We start from the raw sequence: 27,469 nt of genomic DNA, 5'->3' as shown, positions 1-27,469 counted from the left end.
GCCACTTTTGTGGCAGAGTGTTCTCTGAGACTTTTACACTGAAATTCAGTTGGTAATATCTATCCAATAAGAATATTTGAATACAAGTATACGAGAGACTGAACGATTTCACATTTTAACTCTAATACTAATTTATGAATGCATGCCTTTCTTATTATTATGTAAATGTTGAGATTAGTGTCTTCAAATACCAGATTACACAGAAAATGGAGAACATGAAACACACTGTTTTCATGTGGAAGCAATCCATTGCAATTAGAAAGTAAAAAATGTAGATATGGACAAGACAATCACTTAATCAAAAATAATTCTCTATCATTTTTTACCCTTAGTTTGTCTTTAAAAGTCTATCTACAACATCAAACAGCTGTTTTCACAGAAACCAAGCACTTCTATTGCGACCAGGTTGCTACGAATAAGTACCATACCTGCAGCAGCAGCAGCTGCGATGCCATGTGGTGTGTGTGATATGGTGTTCGTGCTCATGACATTGGCCGATGAGGAGAGCAGGGACCCACCCACGTCTGCTCCATCGTGGTTCCCACTCTTGACGTCAGCAGTCTCCGGAACACTCTCCAGCATCGACACACGACCTGGGGAGGGCGCTACGGGAACCTCCCCGGTCGACAGGCGGCCCTCAAACACGGACCACTTGCCCGGAAGCTTGATGGTGTTGGGGGTCTTGGCGCCGAGGCCCAGTCCCCGACTCCGGTGGTCCCTACTGTGGCGGCGCTCCACAGTGACCTGGCCCTCGGGCTGGTCCAGCTCATCGGGAGAGATGTCGTGCTTGTGGGCAACTGCTATCCACTCAAGAGTCTGTTTGATTGCAATTATGAAAAAGGTATTCACTTGTAGGTAAGTAACAGAGTCTTGCAGCATTCGTTTATTCTCATAATTGACCACAGTAAAACACTGCGATACTTTTGTGATATACCTTTTATGCCAGCTGCCTGAAATGTTTACACACTATTGATAATTTTGTAAGTTCTCGATGACTGACAAAAATAAAACTTCTAGGGAAGCATAATATAGGACATTTTATCAGGCACAAACTCTCAGAGTATGATCGATTACTCACACAATTTATGAAACTTAAAAGAGAAACAAATGATGATGTTCTAATGTAAGTGTAAAGAAGCAGTTTTGATTCCAGCATGTTGGAGGCAGCCAATTGGAAAAAGTGTCCATGAGTACCACAATATGACTTCCTGACACTGCATAGCTCATCTTTAAGGGAGAAAAAAATTCCATTTTAAATACAGTTAACCTTGCCTCAGTGAAATCTATTTGGACTGAAGAAATAGCTTTGACTGTGGGAAATTTGACTTGTGAGGGATTAAAATCAATAGAATATAAAGAGGAGACTTGTACAGACCTCAAGTTAGGTGATTATTTGACTTATGCGAGGTCGACTTGAGCAAGAATGACTGTACAAGTGAAACTACCATTATTACTAGGACTATACACACTGTTTCTAATATCACTTCTGCTGTTATTTCTGGGCAATGTTAATATCATAAACACTATCACATCCTCCAGTAACTCACTGTGACTTACATAAATTATATAATACCACTACTACTATTTCTGCTACAACTGCTACTAAACATCCTCCATTTCCATGGTTGCAATTGACACTCCCACCAATTCTTGTAACTGTGAAACTAATGCCTACAAATGTACCTATGACTATGACTTATTAACAGTTACAAATAATCACCTTCAAAAAGGAGTGTATGAGTTTGACAGAGTGGCAGTGGGTGACCAGCCACCGGGTGTATATCTGCATGTCCTCCAAAGTGACCGTGGTTTCAGCCACAAGGGGTTTCCCCATCACCAAAGCATCGTGGGCTGCAGAGAGCCGCTTGGCCCTGGCAATGGCATCGCTGTACTCAGACATGATTACCCTGTGAGTTGAGAAATACAATGTATGCGTAAAGAAAGAAAATATCCCCACGGTAAACAGTGAATGGTGCAAAGAACACTACAAAATGATGCACAAAAACATGTACAGTCTATGAAAGTCAGGATTCTCTTTGTGTGGAAATGACAAATCAGTAGTCCATAGACTTTCTCTGAGCACTTAATCCACATGTCAGTGTTAGATTGGCATTCTGACATTCACAATTTTCTTTTTTCTTCTTACCTCACCTGCCCTCACTTTGTTTACAATGGAATTTGATAACAATGTGAAACAAATGCAAATGCATGCCATGTTTTCGTACTCTGGTGGTTTCCACGAATCATCTTGCATTTCATGCTGTATTTTATTGCTTCTTTATATTAGTATTGAGCCATAATCTGGATAAATTGTTCACTACTACAGAGCAGATTTTTAAAACATAACTGCAGAGCCAGAGGTCAAGAAAGGCAGTGGAAGTGGTACCTCAAAGTCAACATCAACAATCCAGTTCTACATTTGGAGGATAAAGGACACAACTGATTATGAGTGTACCATGGTACATGTATGCCAAACAGTTTCTATCCTTGTATCACTTCTGCGCAGCCTCAAGTTAATTGTGACATGCTAAGGTATACTTCAGTCATGCAGTATGTGATCCTGAAAAATAAAAAGGCTTGAAAAAACCGCAGGTCACCTATGGCAGTCATATTCTTACCCCAGTTTGTTCTGGTAGTGTGGGTAGAGTGCTTCCAATGTACTGGTGTGCTCACAGAATCTTTTCCACCTTAACATGTGCATGTGTTTGCACTGGACCAGTTGCTGAATCTGATCGCAGAAAAACTGCATTGAAAAAGATTGTGTCGAAGAAAAGGAGACAGAGGGTAACTGTCAATTACAACTAGCTCTATGAAAAATAAACATTTTATTGATAAGCATTGATTTAGTTCACTTTCCATTATGGGTGTTTACATTCTCAGATATTTGGACAATATTGCAATCTCAAACAACCATATCACATAAAGACTTCAAAATGGGGTGGAGATTCAAGTGACATGGAATATGATTTAATCTTCACCTTCATGTTTGGATAAACTTGCATCCATTCCATTAATCAATTATAAGAGTGCATCCAATAATACTGTAATGTTGTTACTAAGAACAATAGATTGCAGTGAGACAAGTCTCATGGAAAACAAGAAGACCCAACTGGCCTTTGCAGAAGGTAGTTAAATACCTTGCTTGCCACAAATCATACCTGATGGAGTAAGAGTGGAAGACTCTCCTTGGTATACTCTTTCTTCTGGCAGTTCTGCATTTCTTCACGCATCACTTCCGCCTGCATCACCAAGGGTTGTGCCTCACTCACCTGAATAGAAAAATCAGAAAACACCTCCATAGGCTAAACACATGACATTTGTCCACTGTAAAGAATGTAATAGATAAGATGTAACAACTAAAAAGAATACATCTACTACTAATAAAACTGAGGAGGTTGAGAACTTTAAGAGATTGTCACCAGGTGGTTGAATGCACAGCAAGTTCAAAATTTTCAATCAATTGACCAAAACTTTCACATACACACTTATATTAGAATATTTTCAAATCATACAAATAGAATATGATGTTGACTGCGGAATCCCACTATTTTTCCCTGTTGTTATCTTTTCACATGACAGAAAAAAAGGGGTGATATCTCATCTCACAGCATTGCTACAGGAGAAGAAAACTGTACGTATATTTCACGATGCCTACCTCCATGGCTCTTTTGATGATCTGTTCTCTTTGTTTCCTGAAGTGGTCCACACTCTTCGGCAGTGGAACAGAGCTAAGGACGAAGAGAGATAACACTGTAGAATCGGGCCAATGAAAAGTCCTGTGTCTCATCTGAAAACCAGCTCACTGGTTTAACCACTAAACAACATCACTGAAATACAGGTAGGCAAACTAGAACTGCATCCATGTACACATTGAATGAAAATAGAACTTTTCAGTGAAATAAGGAGTGACACAAAAGTGACATTTAAAAAGTTACAATGCCAGAAAAGAAATTTAAAATATTATCACACGTGTACCTCATGTTGTCTAGGCCAAGTGACTGTGACAGTGTTTGTCTAGACCTCACATCATATTTTGCAATTGAAATATCAAGAACTTGATCTTTTTTTTTTTCTTTTCTTGTAGGATAGAGACCCTACTAGGTATTTTCCACTTTTTATAAACCATGGTCAATGATTAAAAACACAGCCAAGAAATTTCCATCTCTCTCCTAGCATAAAACAGTTTTTAAAAGAAGATGGGAATGATTGAAGGCATATGTTATCCAACACTGCACACTGGCGCTGGTCCCACAGTCCCTGACCAGTAAAAATCACTGTCGGACCCGTAACTTTTAAGGAATTGACCTGTAAAAAATGGAAACACTAAGTACCTATTGGTCCAACAGACAAGTTGGACCAGGAGGGAAAAAAAATGGATTACTGTTCAGTCCTGTGTTATCTCACCTGGCCACCTTGGGCGTTTTGCCCAGCATTTCATTCTCCTCGATGTCATTCTTGAGATCCTGAAGCTCTTTGGCCAGCTCCTCCTCCAGATTTTTGATCTTTTCTGATGCCCCCACCTGGTACAGCTCAGCTGACGAAGACATGTTTAATCCTTTTGCTGTAGTTGTTCAAACCTCAAATTAACCACCTTTGATCTACTTCATTTTCTTGGAAGACATTGCTCAGATCTGCTCCTGTCCTAACCTGTTAAAGGCAGACACAATAAGAAGGGATATCTGCAAAAATCTTGTCCAGTATTTTGACAGGAAGTGAGATCAATCTGGAACAATGTTGAATCATTGCACATCATTGCAAATCACGTTAGCAAAATATCATTGACTTTTTCTATTTTGCAATAAAGTAAAATTAGCTTAAATGGAAACATATGGAATGTTAGAGATTGTCAATCTAATATTACCAAATTACTAGTTGTTGATGATGATAATGATGAACTATAGCATTTGTATGGCACCATATATCTGCTATAAACATTCTGTGATAGTTCCTGATAGATTTTTTTTACATTAGATAAGGCTGGACTTGTTCAAAAATGACTGCACCACGAGCATTTGTAATGCTGCTAGAACAGTGCATAGTTCTACTCATTTGACTCGTTGCTGTGCACTACACTGTAGGACCCTATGATATGGGTCATTTCATGAATGTTTCAGAATCGATACACGCAGCTCATAAATATCCATGTACCAGATTGATTAGAAGAAATACTTGATATAATGAAGTTCAGAACTGTAGACTCTAAACCCAACATTAAATGATACACTGAAAGTAGAGAAGAGTGAAACAGACATCACCACAGACTTCACAAAACTTTAAGTTGTATAGTAAGTCTGCTACTCATCGGCCACTTATTTTTAGATCAACCACCCTCGCACAATGGATTTCTCATGTCAGGGAGTAATTTTCAAACTCGAATCTCATTAGCGAATTCAGCTGATGAACAATATTTCAAATGGTATCACGTACACTTCTATGGAAGAAAACTGCTACACAACTCTATGCTCTAACCCTAATCCTAAACTGAGTAAACTCTAATCCTTATCCCAAAGCCACCTAAACTTTAATATTCACGTTACTTACACATGAATGCACAGGATAGCAGGAGGTACATATGGAAGTCTTGCCGAAACCTAGCCCAACTAAGGCTTAGGGAAATTTGTAATTTCCAGGAGCAATCTGTAGACTGTGAATAAACTTAACTTTAAGACCATAACTAAAAGTGGAGTTTTAGCCAAAATTTCTTCCTCCTGAGTCCTGTAGTAGTCTAGTGAAAGTGTCGTGAGCTGAGTGAGCTATAGAGTAAAATATCCCGTTTGCGGCAGTTTAAGCATTGTTAAGGGTTTTTCCAACTTGTAAACAAATCAGGCAAATCATTTTCAACCATTTCATATATCATAGACAAGATTTAATATTCATTAACGCAATTGTTTTCATAAAAGAAATTTACCATTGACCAACGCAGTTTTCATGATTTACCAGGGCAAAACCTGGCACAATCTTCGCCGATAAGGGCGATAGGCGACGTAGTATTTCTGCTTGCGGCACGATGTACAATCCCTATGCAATACGCGCGTGCTCTGCGATCTCTAGCTGAATACTTCACATGTCTCGCGAACATTGCGTAAGCGCCAATTCCCATTGCAAAAGCATGTGAAAATAGCGGGCGAACATGCAATGGCCGCAAACGAGATCACAATTCTGGCAGTGTTGTTGATGTCTTTCTCGTGTTTTTCTGAATTTTTTCGATGGTAACATCCACTTTCCGAACAAAAATGGCGGCCCACATCAGCTCGCGAAAGTTCTATTTTATGTGAGGATATGTTTTCAAAATCTATGAGCATCGCCATCGGGAAAACAACAAAAAATCAAGTTTCTTGGACCATTATTTCTTCATTGTTATGTTTTGAAAGAAGTACTTTGGATGCGATATGTTGTCATTTCGGTGAGAAAATTTCACTTTCGTCAGAGATCGTGCCCCTTTTATCGGTTGTTTTTGTTGATTGCTAGTGTGTTAGTATACAGCTGTATGTGTAACAGTTAGTGTGCATGTAACAGTGCAATGTGCTGTGTTTAGCGGTATATTACCGTGTATGTTGTACCTGCTGCGAACGGCTGCACACTGCCGCAGTTACTCTACTATAATGATACAAGTCTTGTAAGACGTCTAGAATATAGTAAATTAATTGTGAGTACGGAATTCAAAACCACGAAAAAAAAAAAAGCGTCCGGTGATACGATCTACTCTTCTACCTGATGAATCCAGTGACAGTGTCAGTGAATGTTATTGTTATATTTTAGAGTCTATAAAATTTGGTTGAGCGTACGTGCGTGAGCGGCGTCCGTGAGCGGCGTCATGTCACGCACAAGCTACTACATAGTCCCATTAACCTACTTTTACGTTAGTATTATCAAACTGCAGTTATTCAGCAAAATAAATGCGGGACAAACCAGTCTACAGCTTTTTGCCACAAGTAGCCGAGAGCAGGATAGATTCTGCAACTTACCTACATTCCAGGGAGGTTTGCTAGAACATTTTATGTTTGACTTTTATAGAACTATTATTCTTCCGGCCGGCGGTGGTTTGCAACCAAGGTAAAGGGAATGCTTGTGTTGATATCGTTGCTGGATATACGATAAAAGAGTTGAATCGATCACGTAGGACGCAACTTGTAATTGAACTGAGCATGCGTAGAAAGGGGTAGCAACCAGCCAAGTACAGATTACTTTACAAATATTTTATTTATGTTTCCATTTCTTTTGTAAAATCAATATGTAGCATAAAATGAAATAATTTAATGATATAAAAATTTACATTTTTATTTTTTGAAGTAAAATAAATTGCTTATAACGAAAATAAAATTACTTAATTTACCATTATATTGAACGAGTCTGCCCTAAAAATAAAAGCAACCGAGCAAGGAGTGAGATTTTACATTAAAAAAGAAAACAAACAAAAAACGGGTGTTCACGGCGGTGGAGAGGCTTTCCTTGACAGAATAAAGAATATAAGTTCACTTTTCAGAGTCGAATCCTTTTGTCAACAATTCTCCAACAGTGCGGATTTTAGGCTAGATTTCATTTCATTTTTTTTTCTATTTACCCAAGTTTCCACAATCAACAGATCAATGAATATTTACGTTGTTTATATATATACAAACTTTAAATATATCATGATGCAAAATGGATTTAAACCCGTCTTAGAGTACATCACATACGTATTAGTTTACAAAAGTTTAATTTTAAGCTTACGTTTGAATGTAAAATATCCAGATGTTCACTGTATTTCAGTATTTACAGAAAATTATTGAGCTTTGGGATATTATAAATAAAAGTATTTTGCAATACTCGAAGTCTAGTTTTTGATATATGGAACATGGCGGAAGTCTGCTGGTTGAATATTTATGTATTCCTTTATTTTTCTTAAATACACTCTAAAACTTTGGATAAATCACGATTATTCAATTTACCCATCAAAACTGCTAAGTTCATTAAATACAAATCATCCCTTTCAAAAACATTGCTATATATATATATATATATATATATATATATATATATGTCGCAGAGAAGCAGATCATTATGTGGCCATAAATACTGCCATAAATACATTTTAAAACTTTTTTTAAAGTAAATATTTTGTCAATATTAATCCTGGCTGAGCTCCCCTAGGCAAGTATTCCATAATTCAGATATGGTAATACCATAGTTGAATATAACATTAAAAGTAACTTTGATTTAAAAAAATGATCTCATATGAAAATTACCCTGAATATCTTTGAATAAGTTTATTCAAATAAATAAGATGAGGTCATCACTGAAAATTTGTTGAATGTACTTTTAAGACCAAGTTTCGCTATAATCGTGTTCGTTAAAAATGAGGTGCGATGAATAACAATATGATTACGCATTGTCTGTGATCAAAGTGGTTAAAATAAAACATCCCTATCACATCCATACAAGCATGAAAGCACACATCCCAACCTCTCTTTCTCTTGGTCTCTTTCTACACATACATGCATAAATACACACACACATACATACATACATACATATATATATATATATATACATATGTGACCCATTATCATGTTACCACACAAAAGACATCAAAGCCATAAAAACACACACGCAAAATATTCCGATTTGGCTAATAAGACACTCCATAGTTATAATTCAACTGCTGAAGACACATACATGTATATGAATAACAAGGAGATAAATGTTAAGACACTATAATAGTGGAAGGATTGTCTACATAATTGTCATGAACTCATCGATCACTGCCTAAAATCAACCCTCACATGAAGTCACCATGGTCACTTGTGCCATACTTCTTTTTACAGTCTGTCTGCTCGTTTCACACCATCTTTAAAGAGAAATTTCACACTACAAATATTGACTAGCTTCCAACACAGTAAGCTTTAAAAAAAAGAAGAAGAAAAACAAACCGCAATCATTTTATATTTCACTCAAGATTCAAATTTGGAGAAACTGACAACCACGTTCTATGTGAGTAATATTTTATTGTACATCCAAGCTAAGTGTATATTTGCTGTATATTCTCATTGAGAAATATGAAAATAAAATTGAAAATTGAAATATCACCTCATCTAATATGCATGAGACACTAACCAATATCACTGTTCTGTTGAAAAAAAAAAGTTTATAACTCCATAATTCCTGTATGTTTGTCCAAATTGATTGAAAAAAAAAATCACCATCATCATATTTGCTTGATGATTTATCTGAAAGTCAACTTAAACATGAAGTGGACTCTAACTTTCTTCAAGGTTTGCAGACATTCAAATGATAATTATCTCCAGATTTATTTCCAAATCTGGACTGATCTGTTAGGTTATCTAATTCAATTGTATTTCTTTCTTCATCTTCTTCTTCTTCTTTTATTAAAAGGGGGTATGACCATGGTCATTGTTCTTTACAACTCACAGACAACACATCTTTCAGTGGTAGTTGATGGTATGTCTACATAAATGTTGCAGCATTATCTAAATGGAAATATTAATACAAATTTGTCTGCTTTCTTTGTTTCATTTCTTTTTTTAAAAAGTCATGTGTCAAAATAAAAAAAAAAAATCTAGTGAAAGAAATACAGGGAATGCCAGTACGTTTACAGTTTGTGAAGCTTGTCACAAAAACTGGAACATGATTTTAAGCTACAAAAATTATACACTCTCTGTGAAAAAATAGACATATATCACTTTTAACATTTGATGCATTGGAAAATTAAAGGTAAGCACACACATCTCTTGCATTGATCATTAGGTTATGATAATTCACATTTAAGGCATTTCAAAATATTGTACAATATATACACAACAGGCAAACTTGTGAAACTTTGGATATGAATACGCCTGCATAAATTGCAAGTAACTCTGTGGCTTTGCCACAAAGTACTTTTAAAAGATCGATACCCAGAGTTAAATAGCAAATTGTCAGAGGCGATTACGATATTCACCTCACAATGATATCATAAAAATTATGTGATTTTTTTTGTCAACAAATGAGCAACTAAAAAACCTTTTCCTCTTAACCAAAATTACTGCAAGGTTATCAAATTATTAGCAGTTTGGCAGTGAAGGAGATATGAGCTAGGTCTTATTCAACAAAACTTTGGCATGAGTTAATCTTGAAGTTTACTCTAACTTGAAAATGGTTTGGAATTGCATCATAAAGAAATCTGATGTGTATACATCCTCACACACATTTTGACAATGAATGGTAACAAGTACATTCATGTCACACTACACTTCTTTTATGGTAATTCACATAACCCTTGACAACACTGGACAGCTAGGCAAACATTACATAGAAAACATGTGGATTTCGCAATATTAGGCACCCTCTTCATCAAGAGCTTTAAAGGCCTTTGTTTAGTGGAGTATATAATTTCATTTCTCAGGCAAATTACTCTCATATGAAAAAAAAAACCCCTCAGATCGCACGAACACATAGGGATATACACTATGCGTTATGCACTATTTAAGCATTGTCGATTATATGTATTATTATCATCATTATCTTTAAATATAGTACAGTGAGACGCACAAATATGCAACACATATATATGTGCTCAGCATGATTAGTACTTTGCAACAGCCACATGCACTGCATAGTCATATAAATGACATTACTACATAAATGTCTGCATGTTTTTTCTCAGTATAATTTGCTTGACATATACAGTACATGTATAATTTATGTGATCCTATTGTTTTCACGAGAAATCATGTCACAACTTCTCCAGGGAATGTTTGGCTATTGACAAGGAAAGACCAACCTGCTCTGAGATTACACCTGCTATTGAACTGTAGCATTATATCATGGCAATACAGCTAAATATTGGGTGATATTCTACTTTTGACAACTACAATGTAACAAGTGTGTAGAAATGAGGAGAACTTTTCAAGCTTTTAGATGTGCACGAGGCAAGGAAATCCATCACTTCTTTTAAGATTCTCTGTCATTCAACATTATTCTGGTATACAATATACACCATGCTGATCACAACTTACTTTCTTAAAATCATTCCCCCATAGTGTAGAAACACATATTTTTCTCCATTAAATGACATTTCACAGGATCATTATTCAGGCAATAGACTAGCTTGTTTAAAATGTTTACACTTTCAAAAACAAATTGAATGATGCTTCACAAGGAGAATAAAAGAGAATTCTTCCAAACAAATACATCTAGCAAGTGTTTTGTAGTACATACATTTTGGCACACAAATGATATTACATTTAAAGGACAAACATCATTCCAATGACCGAAAGAAAATATATGCATATTAGACACTTTGTCAGGAATCATACGTACATACATACATACATACATACAAGACATGTACTACATATTACATAATATTCAGGCATTCATTTAAAAAAATAAACATGTACTCATCTAAAAGATTTTTTACTTATTTCAGATGTTATCAATAAAAACCTGCCATATTTTTTTCCTTTGCAACTTTGCAAAAGGACCTAGAGTCAGGAAGAATAAAATCAATGTCAGAGATTTACGAGGTCATTGGTTTTCGTCGTCATTGATGCAATGACTCTTGAGTTGGACACCTCCATCTACAGAATGGTACATCCACAGCAGCACTGCATGGGGTACTCTGGAGCATAAACCTTGTGCTCAAAGCCATAGACGAAGAACATAAACTGCTTGTCACCATAAGTAGACTTCACCTCCGTCACTGGAATAATTCTGACTTGGTGGCGCTGTTGGGAGGAAAAAGTATTTGTAGCATGAGCGGAATTACCAAAAAAAAATTGTAAATAGACAAGATTATTCTTAGAAAATAGCAGGTACAAAATATACAAAAACTAACAAATACTGGGACAAAAATATCAGAATGTCATTGACTTTGGATGTTAAGTTACAAATGGTGACAACATAATGTACTCACTAAATATGCTTTTGTCACATTTGGCATAGACTTCATCAGAGTCTGTAGTTCATGTAAACATTTCATCAGAACTGAAATAATTCAAATAATCAATAATTTTCCTGAAGGGTAGTATGAGGAATGGGACCCTGTGAAATTTGCCATTTAAAACTGATCGAAGTATAGACAAGAGAAGTGTGGCTGACAGCTGATAGCAGCTGTGCCAACAAAATCATTGCCACAAAAATCACCAAGTGGAAAACATGACAACATTTGTAAGTGACAGGAGTTTGCAATTCGTATTTGTAGTGTGAATGGAAAACACAATCACTGCAAGTTTGAATGTTTTAATATTTCTCAAAAAGAATGGGCCTCATTTTAATGTACAGGTATATTTGTGGGTAATATCTTGTACAAACATATCCAGCTCTCAAATCCATATAATTGCAGATCACAAGCAGATCACACTCGGCTACAAATGATAAATGCAAAACAGATGTATGATGCCAGTGTGTCAAGCTTCTGGATCAAACCACAAGATATGTTGGATGTTTGTTTTTCCAGTCTCACCTGCTGTAAGATGCGTTCGAGCTGAAAGGCTGTGGAGTGTTGCTGGACCAGGGTGTTGGATGCTTGGTTGATGGACTGGTCTGGGAAATGATTGACCGGAAAGACCTGCATCGGAAAAGGACGAGGGTCAAAGTTGTGACACTCAAGCAGGATCTGATCAATTCGGCATCTCTTCAAGCTGCTATCATGTATTCAGGACTCTTTCATGTGTCTCCATTCCTGTTACTGACTAGAATTGTGGAGTCACAATGACCTTGACCCTTACCCTCCCCTTTTGTTCTCTTTGTTCTGTGTCCCTAGCCCGTCCCTGACTGTTCTCGTTGTGTGAAGTCCTTATTTGTGATTGCTTTCCCTGCCTGTTTGTCTTTATGCCTCTGACGAAGATTCTGCTAGGATCGAAAGCTCAGGCCCCTTTAGACTCCATTTTACTCCACTGGCTCGCCACTATTGGATAAGCAGTTTTCGGCAGCCTTTTTTGCTAACTACAATTGTGTTACATACCTCTTCAAGGACTCTCAAGTTTCAGTCTAATCACACTATTACTCTATAGCTCACACATAAAATTTGTACACAAACAAAAAACAAACATGTATAGGCTTGCTGGGTAGTATCAATGTTTATAAAGTTTTCACAGCACTGATGGTCTAGCTCTGCATTTCTCAACCTTTTTATCCCCAGGCCCACTTTAACTCCTACAAAATTTTACTAGGCCCAGCTAAATCAAACAAAAATCTTTTTAGTTGCTTTTTTGGTCAGCATCACAGCCCATCTGCAGGAGCTTTGTGGTGTACCAGTTGAAAAGCACAGGTCTAGATGAAAAAATGATCCAAAAGTTGTACACTTTTATGTCCTTGCACCCACCTTACCAAGAATTAAAATATTTCAAATGATGGAGTGGACAAATTTTATAGTCCACAAATACACTACTGAAATAACTACCAGTACGGAAAAAAGGGTCATTTTCTCTCTGCTTTGTCATATGTTGGTATATCCTTCTTCTCTTTCTCTCTCTCATTCTCTCTCTTTCCCTTGGTAATATCATATAAAACTTCACATTTGACAGTATTATTAACATTTAAATCAAGAAAAGCTAATGCATAGAACCCTTTATTTCTCATCAGCACTCACTGTACCCTGAAACTTTTTCAAGCCAAGAAATCATTGGTGTATCTTCTTGGTGTTTTGTTTTTTGTTTTGCTTTGTTTTTGTTTTTGTTTGGTTTTTTTTTTTGGGGGGGGGGGTTGTGAAATTATCTTTCTTTTTTCTAAATGAAGGGAGATTGTATATAGCTGAGAAATTTGTGACTGGTGTCCTCACCCTTGGTTGTTCCTCCTTGAAGGCTACCTGTCCAGTCACGTCACGAATGAGCTCGTCAGGGAGGGCAGTACGCTCCACGATGCTGTCATTCATATGATTGGTCCTGCAACACCAAACAAGAAAGAAAACAGGGGTTTGCTTATTTAAGGTACCAGAAGGCCTCTTCTGTAAGTTTCTCGAATCACAAACAGATAAAGATTTGCACCTTGAACTTCTGCATCAAACATCCATCAGATTCATCTCATGCAGATGGTAACCTGCTTGATATGCACTTACTTTGCCCCTTGACCCCTCCCGGAGTACTAACACAGACTGGCATCTGAAAACCCTGAGCAACCGAGGATAGGCATGACATAGATATGAACATCATTAAAGTTTGGTGGCATATCACAATTACCCATTTCTCTGTTTGTATTCTTCAATAGGAATGTTATGGTTCAAATGTTGACATTTGCACAATTAGATTGTTCTTCCCTTACATGCTCCCTTTCTCTAACTAGCTAAAAATGATGATAAGAAAAGTACATGCTTTTTCTCCTAATTATTTGAGACTCCACTAACGCAGTAAGACTGTGTTGATGAAATGAATCTAATTGCGATGAAAGTAATTTGAGATTTTGATTTATGGACCAGCAATTGATACGTCCAACCAAAACAAGCTAAGTTTACACGGGAGAAAGCACAACCAGGCTTACCAGTCTACGGTGAGCTGAATGTAGAACTTGAGGTTGGCGCGCCCACTACAGGTGGTGCATGTGATTTGCCCATGTCCATGGCAGGTGAAGCACCTAGATACCAGAAGACAATACCAGGTAAGTCAGATATGTAAATCAAATCAGATAACAATGCAAGACTGGCAAACAGGTAAATGAAATTATTTGCTGTCAATGCGCATCGGAGTGGAATATGTCTGCCGCGAAATCATTGTATCAACATTAGAAAAACATATGAACCATGCAGTATGTCGCGGACCTGTTACAGATCGAGTGAACTAGAAAAGCAATCAGAGAGTGCAGACCTCTACCGAGCAGCTCATTTCCATCCATTCACATAACCCGATAATCGCCCAATTTTCCAATTATAAAGAACCCTTGTGTTTACGTACCTCATCAGCTTCTTGCATGCGGCGCAGCACCTCGAGCAGAGCATGCGCTTTAGTGTGCATACGCAAACCTCAAATATGCGCAGCTTGATTGACCCTATCTGCCAAAAGATAAAAAGTCCTTTAAAAAGTCATTAAAAAAATTCCCTGATCACCACCAAAATTTAAGCATCTGTTCCTTGTGCCATTATCAAGTTTGAAGTATCAAGTATCAAGTTTAATCCATATCCATTCACAACTTTTTGAGTTAATTTGAAAACAGACAAACAAACAAGAACATAACCTCCTCGGAGGAGGAAATAATGATCGTGGCGTTGGTTTACATGATAAGGTAGATAACATTCGCATTGATCACTATTTGGTTAGTTGGAGGGTTTTCTTCTGCATGATCAACTTACTCCCTTTAATCTATATCACTGTCCTTATTTTCTTTCACTTGGAATGACCAACTCACTTGCACCATTCACCACTGTTATCACTATATTTTTCCTCTTTCTCCACTGATCGATTAAGTTTTGCAGGGCTCTAAGCAGACAACATTAAGGTTTTTAACACACCATCTTCATTAAAAATCATCTATGCCCTGTGTCCCCTATGAATTTAACAACAATCACAAATTATATCTAGCTGACAATGTCACTCCTACCTTCTGCGTCCCATTCCATGGCAGCTGTGGCAAGTCTCCCAGTGTGAGTGGTGGCGGTGCTCCTCATGGTTGTAGTGGGTGACCTGGCGACGTCCGTGGCCATGACACATGTGGCAGCGAGTCTGTCGATATGTCAGAGGTCAAATGTCATATGTCAAACAATGGAGGAAAGAGTATAGAGAAAGAGACACTGCAAGACTTAATATCTTAAATGCAGGATATGTGACCATGCACCACAAAACCTACAAAAAGTAGGCAGACATGGATTTTTAGTTAAGGAAAAATTCTAAAAGAGCAGACTCTAAGCTTTAAAATGATGTATAACTCAAGTCAAATGGACTTTCCTTACCTATCTAAATATTGAAAAAGAAAACATAATGATTTATGACCTTTTAACTTCATAAAAAAAAAATTGCCACTGGCAACATTCTTGTTACTAGTGCTGACATGAAGAAGACTATTTAATAGATATAAAATAATGAAAATGTAGCTTGATGTATGGGCTAGTGTTTGCAAGTGTCAGTATGATGTATAGGCTTATGCAAATAAAAAAAAATATATTGACCAGAGCCAGAAACATAAATTTCTAAAGTATAAAATGTATTGACAATATAAGGATCACCCCCCCAAAAAAAAAAGTTTAGATGCTCTACAACCAAATTAAAGAATAGCAGATGAGGAAAAAGGGCTCCAATAAGAGAACTGTTAAATCTACTTTATGAAATACTAGCAATGAATGAAAATAATGATAAAAAGGTACGAAGAATTTGAAAACAAAAACATATCACTTTCAATATTTTTTTCAAGTTTTACCTCAAGGTAATCTTCTAATAGAGAAGAATTGTATCTTTTTGATGATATTGCACTCATTACATAACAAGAAAACTTTTTGAAGATGGCATCAAAATCATAACTTATATTTCAATTATTTTCTCTGTTTTCAGCAGCAGCTTAATTCTCAGGTTGATAGAAATGGATGTATTTGATTTGTGCATTATGCACTGCACTCTACATATATTTATCAAATCACAAAAACCTGTTGTTTTTTTTAAAATAAACTTCACGAGATAAAGCACTTTGTCCCTGGCTTACTAGAAATCTCCTTTCACATCTCCACACTCATAACTACTATCCGAGTGACTTACCCTGCCTCGGCCCATGCAGTGGTGACACCGGCGAAATCCTATGGCGTAGCAATCATGGCATGGCTGTTGAGCAACACAAACACATATGCACAAAAATCACATGTAATATCACTCATCAAAAGAAGCAGTTGGTTTTGTAAGAGTTCCACTGTATACCAAAGGAAGTTCAAGTTCAAGTTCAAGTTCAAGTTTATTTAACCAATTCATTAAACATTTGACATTTTACAAAAGGATACAGCATTAAGAATAATGAATGGTTTGGGACCCCAAAAGAGGCAGAGCTTGTAAAAAAGGGGTCCCGGATAAACATATAACACAAAACATACTAAAGTTTTAAACATATTAACAAGAAGTATAATAGTAACATATTTACATAGGACAGATGCAACACAAGCACACACACACACATTCAATCACACAAACATGTGTCACAAAAACGCTCATGCACATACATGTAGTTCACATGAAATTGCAGAAAGATACTTTCTATTTTACTACACTTTTAAATTCAGCTTCCCTGATCAATTCTTGTTTTACAAATTTCCCTCAAGATAGATGCGACATGTACGTTTAAAGTTGGATAGTGTTGAGGCTGACCTAATTCTCAATGGCAAATTATTCCATTCTCTAATACAAACATATACAAATGAATTTTGGGCAGTTTGAGTTCTTACAAAGGGTTGATGAATGAGATTACTTTTACGCGTATTATAAGCATGAACAGTAGAATTTAACACAAACGCATCCTTCATGAAAGATTTCGGATCACCTTGTGTCTTAAACATAAAAATCAAGCAACTCAAGATAACTAATTTTTCAAATGGCAAAATATGATTGAGCTATATTATCTTGTCATGACATAAAGTTGTAGCTGTTGAAGAGTAAGTGTACCCAAGTTATGAATGCTACCAGCCACAGAATTATAAGAAATTCTCTACAGGCAAGGCTCCATTGTTTGATTTATCTGTTTGATTTATCAATTTGATTTATCAATTTGGGCACATTGGCTACAATAAGTTGAAAGATGAAGCATGCTCAGCGTACAATGCTCATTCCGTCTCACACATTTCTCTTCCTCATTTTGAAAAAGAAAACACTGACCCATCAGAAAATGACCTTTTAACAGGTTCATGCCATGCAGGCCCCACCAAGAAAAAGGTCAACATATTGACCGATTCTGTGACGCGCTATGTGTATTTTTGGCATGGGCGCAGCCATAGTGGGTGTATCAGCCGACCCCCCCCTCCGCACTCCCCCACCCCTCTCCCTACATTAGCACGCGCGCAGAATGAAAAACTGCTTTAGCCAATGGGCGTCTCGTACTGAGTGCGCGAATGCTTGCTTAGTGCGCGAACCTTTGTTACAAGTGCGTGATAAACATGTTGCCCCGGGGTGGGGGAGAGCAGGGGGGGTCGCTGATACACCCACTATGGCTGCGCCCTGTGCCGTAAAATGTCTGCTGCCCTCAACGAACCCGAATCGGTCAATAAAAACACTGGGAGATAGCTGTGTTGGCCTTTACACTCACCTTCACAGACGCTGTATGGGGCACTTCTAGTTTGGCTTTGCCGTTCTGGAACATGGCTGGGATGTTGACCATAATGCTCCACGGCTGGGGAGCTGGGCCATTATGGGGTCCATCAATGATCTGACCTGTGAAACAGAGAAGTAGTGCAATGATAATTGGTAATTAGCTTTAACTATGCATAGCCCATGATGTTCTATTTGCTTGTGTGTGTGGAAGTAGCAAGCTCTTATGAACTCTGAGATTTATTCAGCAAGTTTGTATTTCCCTAAAAGACAGCAGCTATTTTGTAATGGTTCTGGTACTTGTATAATTAACAAGATTTCACACACCTAACAGTCAATGAATCATACTTCCCTAAAGAATTCCTTTGCAGAATAAAATTAGATGTTCTTTTGATGAATAACAGTGACAAAATAAACAACATAAAACTGATTTATCTTTTCTGTGTGAAAATATAGTATCATTCTGACAAAAGGCTAGGAATACATTATGTTACCACCAGATCTGTTAACAAGTATATCAGTGGAAAAACTAGAAATGTCGCTACAGCGACTGGTTATACCCCCGCCAAACAACATTTCATAAGCTTTGGTCAAAACAACATTTCATAAGCTTTGGTCAAAAAACTGAGGAAGTAGTTAAATCCGCAAGATCTTTCCTTGATCTTCTGCCATTAATATGCCGTTACCATGGCAACGTACTTTCGGGTACTGTCGAAAAATGCGTCTTGCACATCTACAACCAAAGGCACACATCTGTACCAAGTTTCATGGAAATTGGGCAAAAACTGAGGAAGTAGTTTGCAACACAAAATTTTCCATCATTTTGGCTCATAATATGTGAGCTGTTACCATGGCAACATACTTTTTGTCACTGTCAAGAAATGTGTCATGCTGACCTATATCCTAAGACAAACATTCAATATGAATTCCATGAGAATTGGAAGAACACTGATGAAGCAGTTTTGCCATGAAGCATTTTGCCCTATATTTTACCAATAACATGCCGTTACCATGGCAACGCACTTTTTGCCACTGCAGAAATATGTGTCTTGCACATTAACATATTCAGATGAACATCTGTACCTAATTTCATAAAAATTGATCAAAAACTGTGGGAGGAGTTCGCGACGCAAGATTTGTACCCATTTGTACCCATAATATGCCGTTACCATGGCAACATACTTTTGGGTACTGTCAAAAAATACGTCTTGCACATCTACAACCCAAGGCACACATCTGTGCCAAGTTTTATGGGAATCGGTTGAAAACTGAGGAAGTAGTTCGCGACGCAAGATTTGCAACGGACCGACCGCCCGACCGCCCCGCCCGACCGCCCGACCGCCCGACCGCCCGACCGACCGCCCGACCGACCGCCCGACCGACCGCCCGCCCGACCGTCCGCTGATTCCTATATACCCCCTTCAAACTTCGTTTGGCGGGGGTATAAAAAAGAGGGACAATAAGTCGTAGTTAAATACTTGCAACACTTATCATAGTTATTCCTGGATTCGTCAGTATGAAACATATCGCTAAAGTATAATGCCCATGCAGAATATCTCTCTTCTTTTTAATCCAGATTTTCTCACCTGTAAATGGCTCATGTTTCCATTTTGTAGTCCTCTTCTCTGTGAAAGTCTCAAGGGTATACTGCATGATGGTTTGCAGAAAGAAAGAAAAAAACAAAATCATAGTTCATTGACCTCATCATAAGTACAGAACTAGGGAATGGAAGGCACAAGAAATGTAACCTAAAGGGATAGAAATTATATTTTTCATTTGACATCAGCAATCTATAAGTTTGCATCAAAGACAATGTGATAGAATCTGAAATTTGTTCACTACCTCTATGAGCTTAATATAAGTCAGCAAATTGAAAAAAAAAGTTATTACTAATTTGAAAAAAAAAAAAACTGCAACACTTTCAATAGCTGTTGAACACAGATTCAAAATGTTTTTTCTGATCAATATCTAACTGCAACTTCACTAAAAATATGGACCAAACATGACACAAATCCACGGAAGTCATTTGCAATTTCTTTACTTGTCTTCATTTTTTGCTTTCTTACATTGACATTTGTCAAGTAAATGACTGATTAATTGTTGTGTTGGAATATATCAATTGCAATTATAAAGATCAAATTGTTTGAAAATCCTTCACAATTAACTGATCACATGTGCCTTTACTTATAAGTGTCTTCTTGCTAAGAGTATGACAATGCTTTTATCATATACTTCCTGGGTGTATTTATTTGTGTTTGCAGATCACACAAGGACGTTCTACTTTGTTATCTCCGACTGCCTCCATTGACGTCAATAGATAGCCAGTCTAAAATAGATATGTTCAAGATATGACAAAGCTAACACACACACACACACACACACACACACACACACACAACAAAGTCAAATGACCAAAATTGAAAAAAAGGTACTGGTATGTACCAAGCTGGTAATCTATTGAAGAGCAGAAAAAGCAAATCCTCCAGCATCATAACTTGATATGTATCTGGCTTGATAGGTATTAAAGCATTCCAAACATTCCAGATACATAAGGACATGTGAATGATAAATGTACACATACAACAAATGTGAAAATGCACATTTTGTATGAGACTTTCCTTTTCACAAGTAAGACACAGAAATCATTCTGCACTATTGATAGCAGTACCTAATACACATCTCTACAGATTGGTAAATGAATGAAACGGTTCGCACAACAGTGCAGCCTCTGAAAATTATCACTTTTCAAAACTATCAATCATCTGAAAGTAAACTATTCCATACCACTTCGTATACAGGCACTACATCAGAAACTAATTGGAGGCATTCATGGGAAAAAATGTACATTTTGCGTACCTAATACACACATTCATGATTTGCTAGATTAGCTACACAGGTCTGGAGACACATAGATGTATGAAGAACTCACATGAAATGCTGCAGAATGGTCGAGATCATTGACCTTCATCTCAGTTGCTGCTTTCTTCCCACGGCAGCAATTTTCGGCCACGTAGCCGAGCAGCGCCTCACGGGCTTCATCATCAGTCAGTGTGGGTGCTCTTCAAACACAAAATCATCACGAAATAGTAAAATTATTTTGATTTTTTTTCTCCTCTGATTTCCTTCTCTATGAGAGTATAATTCATCAGTGGATTCTGCACTTCTTCTGTCTTTATAACTGAACAGATGTTTACTGGTACCAAAGTTGTTTTGAAACATACCAAGTTGTCAGAATTATCCAACACTTCATTTGAAGTCTAGCTATCTTGCATGAGAGGAGAAGCCTACAAAATTCGATAAAAACAAATTACAAAAGTGAAAGCAAATTCTTTTCTTGGCTAGTACAAAAATATGACAAGAAAGTTAAAAAAAAAATGTTCTGTAAATAGGCATCATTTTCATTGCTACCTAGAATACTAATGCCTTCCAAATGCATACGTGTCTGTAATTGAGTTACTTTAACAACATGATGCAAACATCAAAAACCTAAGAGAAGAATAAGAATATCTGTAGTCTGGGCCCGGTTTTATGAAGAGTTATAATTGATCATATAGTTGATTTCTATCATAAGTCTACAGCAGCCTGTGTAACGGTAACAAAAATTTCTAATTGATTATATCTTTTGATAAAAATGGGGCCCTGGTCTCATACATATCTCATCTGCATGATATACCATACCCTATATTTCATGGGTATCAAATCTTGTGAATTGGGACTTGGTTGACAATTTTGTAAGGGACTGAATATCATAACTGTGAATAGCAACAAACTTGGAAGTAAGAGTGATAAATTCTCTTTAAGAGGCACATGACATGTCAACAATTTCTTATCTAGCAGATAATTTTGCAGGAGGCACAGGAGGCATTTTGGCATGCTGTCAATCCTTCACATTTACAAAACACTGCAAAAATCATGGTAAATACAGTACTTTATGCATTACAGAGCAAGTTGCAAGCAGAGGACAGTATTGGGCAGTTGTCTTGGTCTAATATTTGGATCTTCGCATAAATGTCAATCATGTCTGCAATTTTTGTAAGAAAACATATGTATTTTTGCTTAGTGCTGCTTACTGGTTAACTGCTTCACGTGTGGGCTGAACAGCCTCACTGTAAGAGGGTGGGGGAGGGGGAGGCAGGGGGGCATCCATCATGTTGTAGCCAGACACCTGATCCATCTTGTCAGCTGGTGGGGCAGTTGGTTCAGGAGGCCCACTGCTTGCCTACATTAAGGCAAATACAAACAGATACCCCTTCAAACTGAGAATCACAAAGTGCCTAACACATAACCAATTACTTGTCTTACACCCTGTCATGTTACATTGTTATACAACATCTGTTTTGACTTTGAGCAGAAAGACTTAGCAGGTGCTTGCTTCAATCTTCAAGCATTCATACCAGGCATTCTTGCAAGCAACATATTTCATATCTAGAGAGACCTATTTCACAGAGAATGGTGTTTTGGAAAGTAATATCATTGAGCACTTGAAGATTTAAGAGTGCACTACATGGTGCAGTACTGAGCAAGGTTGTCCTTCAAGTTGGGTTATACAAGATCTTATGCATATTTGGGTTTACCATCTGGGAATTATATATTACGCATGACATCGACTAAAATTTAATGGAATTTGTCTAATTATATTCTTTTCTGTATCTAAAATGCAATTGGCTATTCAATATTATTGTTAATGCCTAAAGTCATTGCAGTCTTCATATTTTTTCTCCTCGTAGGTTTGCAAAAAGTGTAAAACTAGAGAAGAGTATATCAATTTTCATTAAAACATATGAAGGTAAGTTTAGGATCCCCTAAATAGAACCCACAGTAATACCGTAATACATGATTAATACACTAACTCAGTACGATTTTGTGTCTAGGCAATTATCATAAGTACCAACACCCATGAACCAAAGCTTTGAATTTGCATTTATCTGTACATTTATATTTTTGTTTTTGGAAAAGGGTTACATGGTTCCACACTTCATGAAATAATGTGTCCATGGGTGTATGCAAGGGGGGGGGGGGGGGGGGGGGGGGTCGGGAGGGTCGTACGACCCCCCCAAATTTTCAAAAGGTCCACTTTTTGTAAAAGACAATTTCTGTTTTTCGAGGGCTTTTTACCCTGGGGTCTATGTATTAGGAAGGTGTAAGGTTAGCTAGTTAGCAACTTTTTTTAAATGCACTTATGCAGTTTTCAACTTACCGATTAACGAACTTACAAGTGACCAACACAGGTTTTATCACCAATTTTAACATGATGAATGGGTGTTTTTTTTTTTAAGTATGCTGAAAAAGTCACTTTTGTATGCACCAAATGGCCCCATTTTAAGATATAAAATTCAAAAACTCCCTACTGTGGGAGGGGGGACACCCCCCTCCCACACCCTCCCCCCGCTCGGTCGCTCCGCTCCCTCGCAAAGGTAAAGGTCCAAAAACTTTGATTACGACCCCCCCAGAAAAAATCCTGGATACACCCCTGGTGTCACTATTGTAAAGAGGAAATCATTCTTCTTTTTTTTTTTTGCATTTTGAGCAACATGAAACTAGTATGAAAATAAAAGTGTACAAATTTCAGGCTTATCATACATTTTTTTTTCAATTCTTTAATGACTTCACGATAGATATATCATAGGAGTATAACTGCTATGTTTGAAGTACTTGCTCAATTGTCATCATCTACAAAATTAAAAACACACTGAATTCATCTTCCCTGACTGAGCACAACAATTTATTTGGGAGAAAATATTTCCATTCAACAGTAAGTTAATCATTTAATCAAGTTCTTAGTTTCTCTCTGGACACTCCTATTATACACTGCTGAAACTATTTTGGGCAAGGGCTTCAATAGCATCTGTCAGACATGAACTGGCCAGGGCCCCGTTGCTAGAAACTTTGCGTTTAAACGCAACTTGCAACTGATTGTCACTAGCCAATCAAAATCATTGTTGCATGCATGTCTTCTTAATAGGGCAGACCCTGAGCCAATCAGAATGGTTGCTTCAAAATTAGTAATTATTTGCAATTGATTGCAACTTTCTTGCAACAGGGCCCAGGTGCTACAAATGCAAGGAACGACATCGATCAAATAATCACTATGTGACATACCGCATTTGGGTCAAACTCTATGTCATCGTCTGGCACCTCACCCTTGAAAGATGGTGAGTCAACACCCTGAGCATCCCCAGGGGGTGGACCCTGGGGTGGTGGGTAGCCTCCTCCTCCCTGTGTAATAGCAAAAAGATATAACTATATACATGCAAATATACAATAATAATAATAATAATAATAATAATAAAATACATATTATACATGTATAATGTAAAAGTGGTTTCTTTCGCGTACAGAAACTTTCGCGGTGTCCATCGGTGCCGATTTTTTCGCGTGTTTAGATTCGCGGTCGGCAATGATAGCATTGTAACAAACGACGAGTTCAAAACATTTTCGCGTGATGTTAAATTCGCGGTTCAACCTCAAAGCACGAAAAGCGCAAAAATAAAACCACCGCGAAAGAAACCACTTTGACAGTATATATATATATATATATATATATATATATATTGATTGATTGATTAAAGACTAATAGTTACTTCACCATGTACAGGACAGGTTGACTGAATGAATTCTCTCAAATATCTATTTTGCTCATGTAGACTGGCAAACAAGGAAAAGTAGAAATTACGCGGTGCGTAACATATGTCCCCGCCGGAAGTAGCATTTTGTAACAAAATGTGCAATATAGGTAAAAAATCAAGGTCAAAGGTCAAAGAAGTCAAAGGTCAAAATTCTGTGTAGAAGTTTTGAAGCCCTCACCTAGTGCCATCACATAAAGCAAATGGAATCGAAATTGGGTTAGAAATGGCGAAGGAGTAGCATTTTGTAGCCAATGTACAATATAGGTCAAAAATCAAGGTCAAAGGTCAAAGAAGACAAAGGTCAAAATTCTGTGTAGAAGTTTTGAAGCCCTCACCTAGTGCTATCACATAAAGCAAACGGAATCAAAATCGGGTTAGAAATGGCGAAGGAGTAGCATTCTGTAGCAAAATGCACAATATAGGTCAAAAATCAAGGTCAAAGGTCAAAGAAGTCAAAGGTCAAAATTCTGTGTAGAAGTTTTGAAGCCCTCAACTAGTGCCATCATATAAAGCAAACGGAATCGAAATCGGGTTAAAAATGGCGAAGGAGTAGCATTTCGTAGCAAAATGTACAATATAGGTCAAAAATCAAGGTCAAAGGTCAAAGAAGTCAAAGGTCAAAATTCTGTGTAGAAGTTTTGAAGCCCTCACCTAGTGCCATCACATAAAGCAAACGGAATCGAAATCGGGTTACAAATGGCGAAGGAGTAGCATTTTGTAGCAAAATGTACAATACAGGTCAAAAAATCAAGGTCAAAGGTCAAAGAAGTCAAAGGTCAAAATTCTGTGTAGAAGTTTTGAAGCCCTCACCTAGTGCCATCACATAAAGCAAACGGAATCGAAATCGGGTTACAAATGGCGAAGGAGTAGCATTTTGTAGCAAAATGTACAATACAGGTCAAAAATCAAGGTCAAAGGTCAAAGAAGTCAAAGGTCGAAATTCTGTGTAGAAGTTTTGAAGCCCTCACCTAGTGCCATCACATAAAGCAAACGGAATCGAAATCGGGTTAGAAATGGCGAAGGAGTAGCATTTTGCAGCAAAATGTACAATATAGGTCAAAGGTCAAGGTCAAAGGTCACGACTGAAATTCTGTGTAGAAGTTTCAAAGCTCCCATGTAGTGCTATCATATAAAGCAAACAGAATCAAAATTGGCTCATAAATGACAGAGAAGTAGCAAATTGAAGATTTTGATCACACACGGACGCACACACGGACACACGGACGGACGGACGGACACACGGACGGACGGACGGACACACACACGTACGGAGCCCGTTTCATAGTCCCCTGCTCGAACTCGTTCGGCGGGGACAAAAAATGAAATATGGTTTATGTAATAAAAGCAAACAAACAAAATGGCACTTGCTAAAAATCAATACATCAGGAGGCATCAAAAGAGGCAGAAATATATAAGACTAGCAAAAATCACATTTTGAGGAGTCTTACATAAGTAACATAAGACTTTTGTCCTATGTACAAGTCTTTCATAATTATTTAGAGTGCAAATATAGTAAGACAACTCCTGATAATCACATCAAATCCACATATCCTTCCTGGTATTGTGTCTCATTTCAATCAAAGTTTCCTTAAGCTATAGTAATAGCGACTATTTCATCTGTTTATTCAAATTGAGAAAAAAAAAAAAACTTCCTCACAGGGTAAACTTTCCTTTCTGTTTACTCCAACTTCCTATCAAAATCAAAGACTTACAAACTTGATACAAACTGGATTTGTCTATACAGATCTTCACAGAGGCAGATCAGAGCAGGGTGTAATAGCATAGGTTTATTTATAGGATTTGCATAATCAGTCATTTTGAACATATATATTCAGCTAGTTTCTCTCGAAAACAGATACATCCAATTTCAAGGGGACTTCAAGCAGCTGTCTTGAAACAAAATGCATGGTACTATACAGATTTTACACACCATTTAGCATACTAATATAAAATGATTGCTTGGGTCTGTCATTTTCTATGCAGCCACAGAACAAACAATTCTTTCGTCATCATAATGAAGAAGACATTTAAGCATACTCTGCTCATTATTTTCAGCATCACATCAGACATCGTCACAAGAACTTTAACCAACACAAATTTCTTTCCAAAGGTTTACCTGCGGTGGGGCTTGCTGCTGATAGTCACCTTGGGCAGGTGGATAACCACCTTGGGCAGGTGGATAACCCCCTTGGGCCGGTGGTGGGTATCCCCCCTGGGGTGTTGCTGAAGGGTAGCCTTGTCCCTGCTGGGGAGGGTAGCCAGGCTGCTGGGGTGGATAGCCCTGTGCTTGACTGTACATCTTGTTCTGTTGCCTGTACCAAGAAAACACACGTACATAAACACAAATGAAATTTTACAAATTATACATGTCACGAAGCTCTGTATAATCTGTGGATCTCAATGAAGTACTTTGACATAGCACCAGTGAGAACTCCCTTTTAAATTCAGCAAAATTTGGGCAAATTCATGTCATGATATCACTTGAAAACACCTGAACATGATAAGTTATTCAGATGCAAAGAAGTAATATCATTCTATTGATTTGTGTTTTGCACTGTGTCTTTCCACTCCTTGCCAAGACACTAACATGTCATGATAATCTCACTGGCTGCAATCTCACTGCTAATCTGTCTGTTGAATTGAAATGGGCATGTTGAATTC

General features: G+C 37.4%; 1 protein-coding gene and 1 pseudogene across 1 annotated transcript in view; both read right to left on the bottom strand.

The window, feature by feature from the left end:
* LOC139730880 (uncharacterized) overlaps positions 1 to 7,080 on the bottom strand; it is a 53,002-nt pseudogene extending 45,922 nt beyond the window's left edge.
* Positions 7,081 to 9,987: 2,907 nt separating this feature from the next.
* The window catches only part of LOC139730879 (protein SSUH2 homolog), a 29,455-nt gene continuing 11,973 nt past the window's right edge, over positions 9,988 to 27,469 (bottom strand). The window contains exons 2-13 of the mRNA XM_071641756.1: positions 26,925 to 27,120; positions 24,282 to 24,398; positions 22,253 to 22,401; positions 21,112 to 21,241; positions 19,769 to 19,829; positions 18,181 to 18,305; positions 16,653 to 16,715; positions 15,508 to 15,629; positions 14,455 to 14,547; positions 13,760 to 13,862; positions 12,443 to 12,547; positions 9,988 to 11,705 (exon numbers count right to left, since the gene is read on the bottom strand). Of these exons, the coding sequence (XP_071497857.1) occupies positions 11,559 to 11,705; positions 12,443 to 12,547; positions 13,760 to 13,862; positions 14,455 to 14,547; positions 15,508 to 15,629; positions 16,653 to 16,715; positions 18,181 to 18,305; positions 19,769 to 19,829; positions 21,112 to 21,241; positions 22,253 to 22,401; positions 24,282 to 24,398; positions 26,925 to 27,120 (1,411 nt within the window). The 3' untranslated portion in view covers positions 9,988 to 11,558. The remainder of the gene's footprint in view (positions 11,706 to 12,442; positions 12,548 to 13,759; positions 13,863 to 14,454; positions 14,548 to 15,507; positions 15,630 to 16,652; positions 16,716 to 18,180; positions 18,306 to 19,768; positions 19,830 to 21,111; positions 21,242 to 22,252; positions 22,402 to 24,281; positions 24,399 to 26,924; positions 27,121 to 27,469) is intronic.

Source organism: Diadema antillarum, unplaced genomic scaffold, assembly GCF_040938485.1.
Source record: "Diadema antillarum isolate AM-2024a unplaced genomic scaffold, OU_Dant_1.0 seq00000341_RagTag, whole genome shotgun sequence".
NCBI classification, from domain to species: domain Eukaryota; kingdom Metazoa; phylum Echinodermata; class Echinoidea; order Diadematoida; family Diadematidae; genus Diadema; species Diadema antillarum.
The sequence above is the reverse complement of the archived record's forward strand: the minus strand, read 5'-3'. Positions and strand labels throughout refer to the sequence as shown.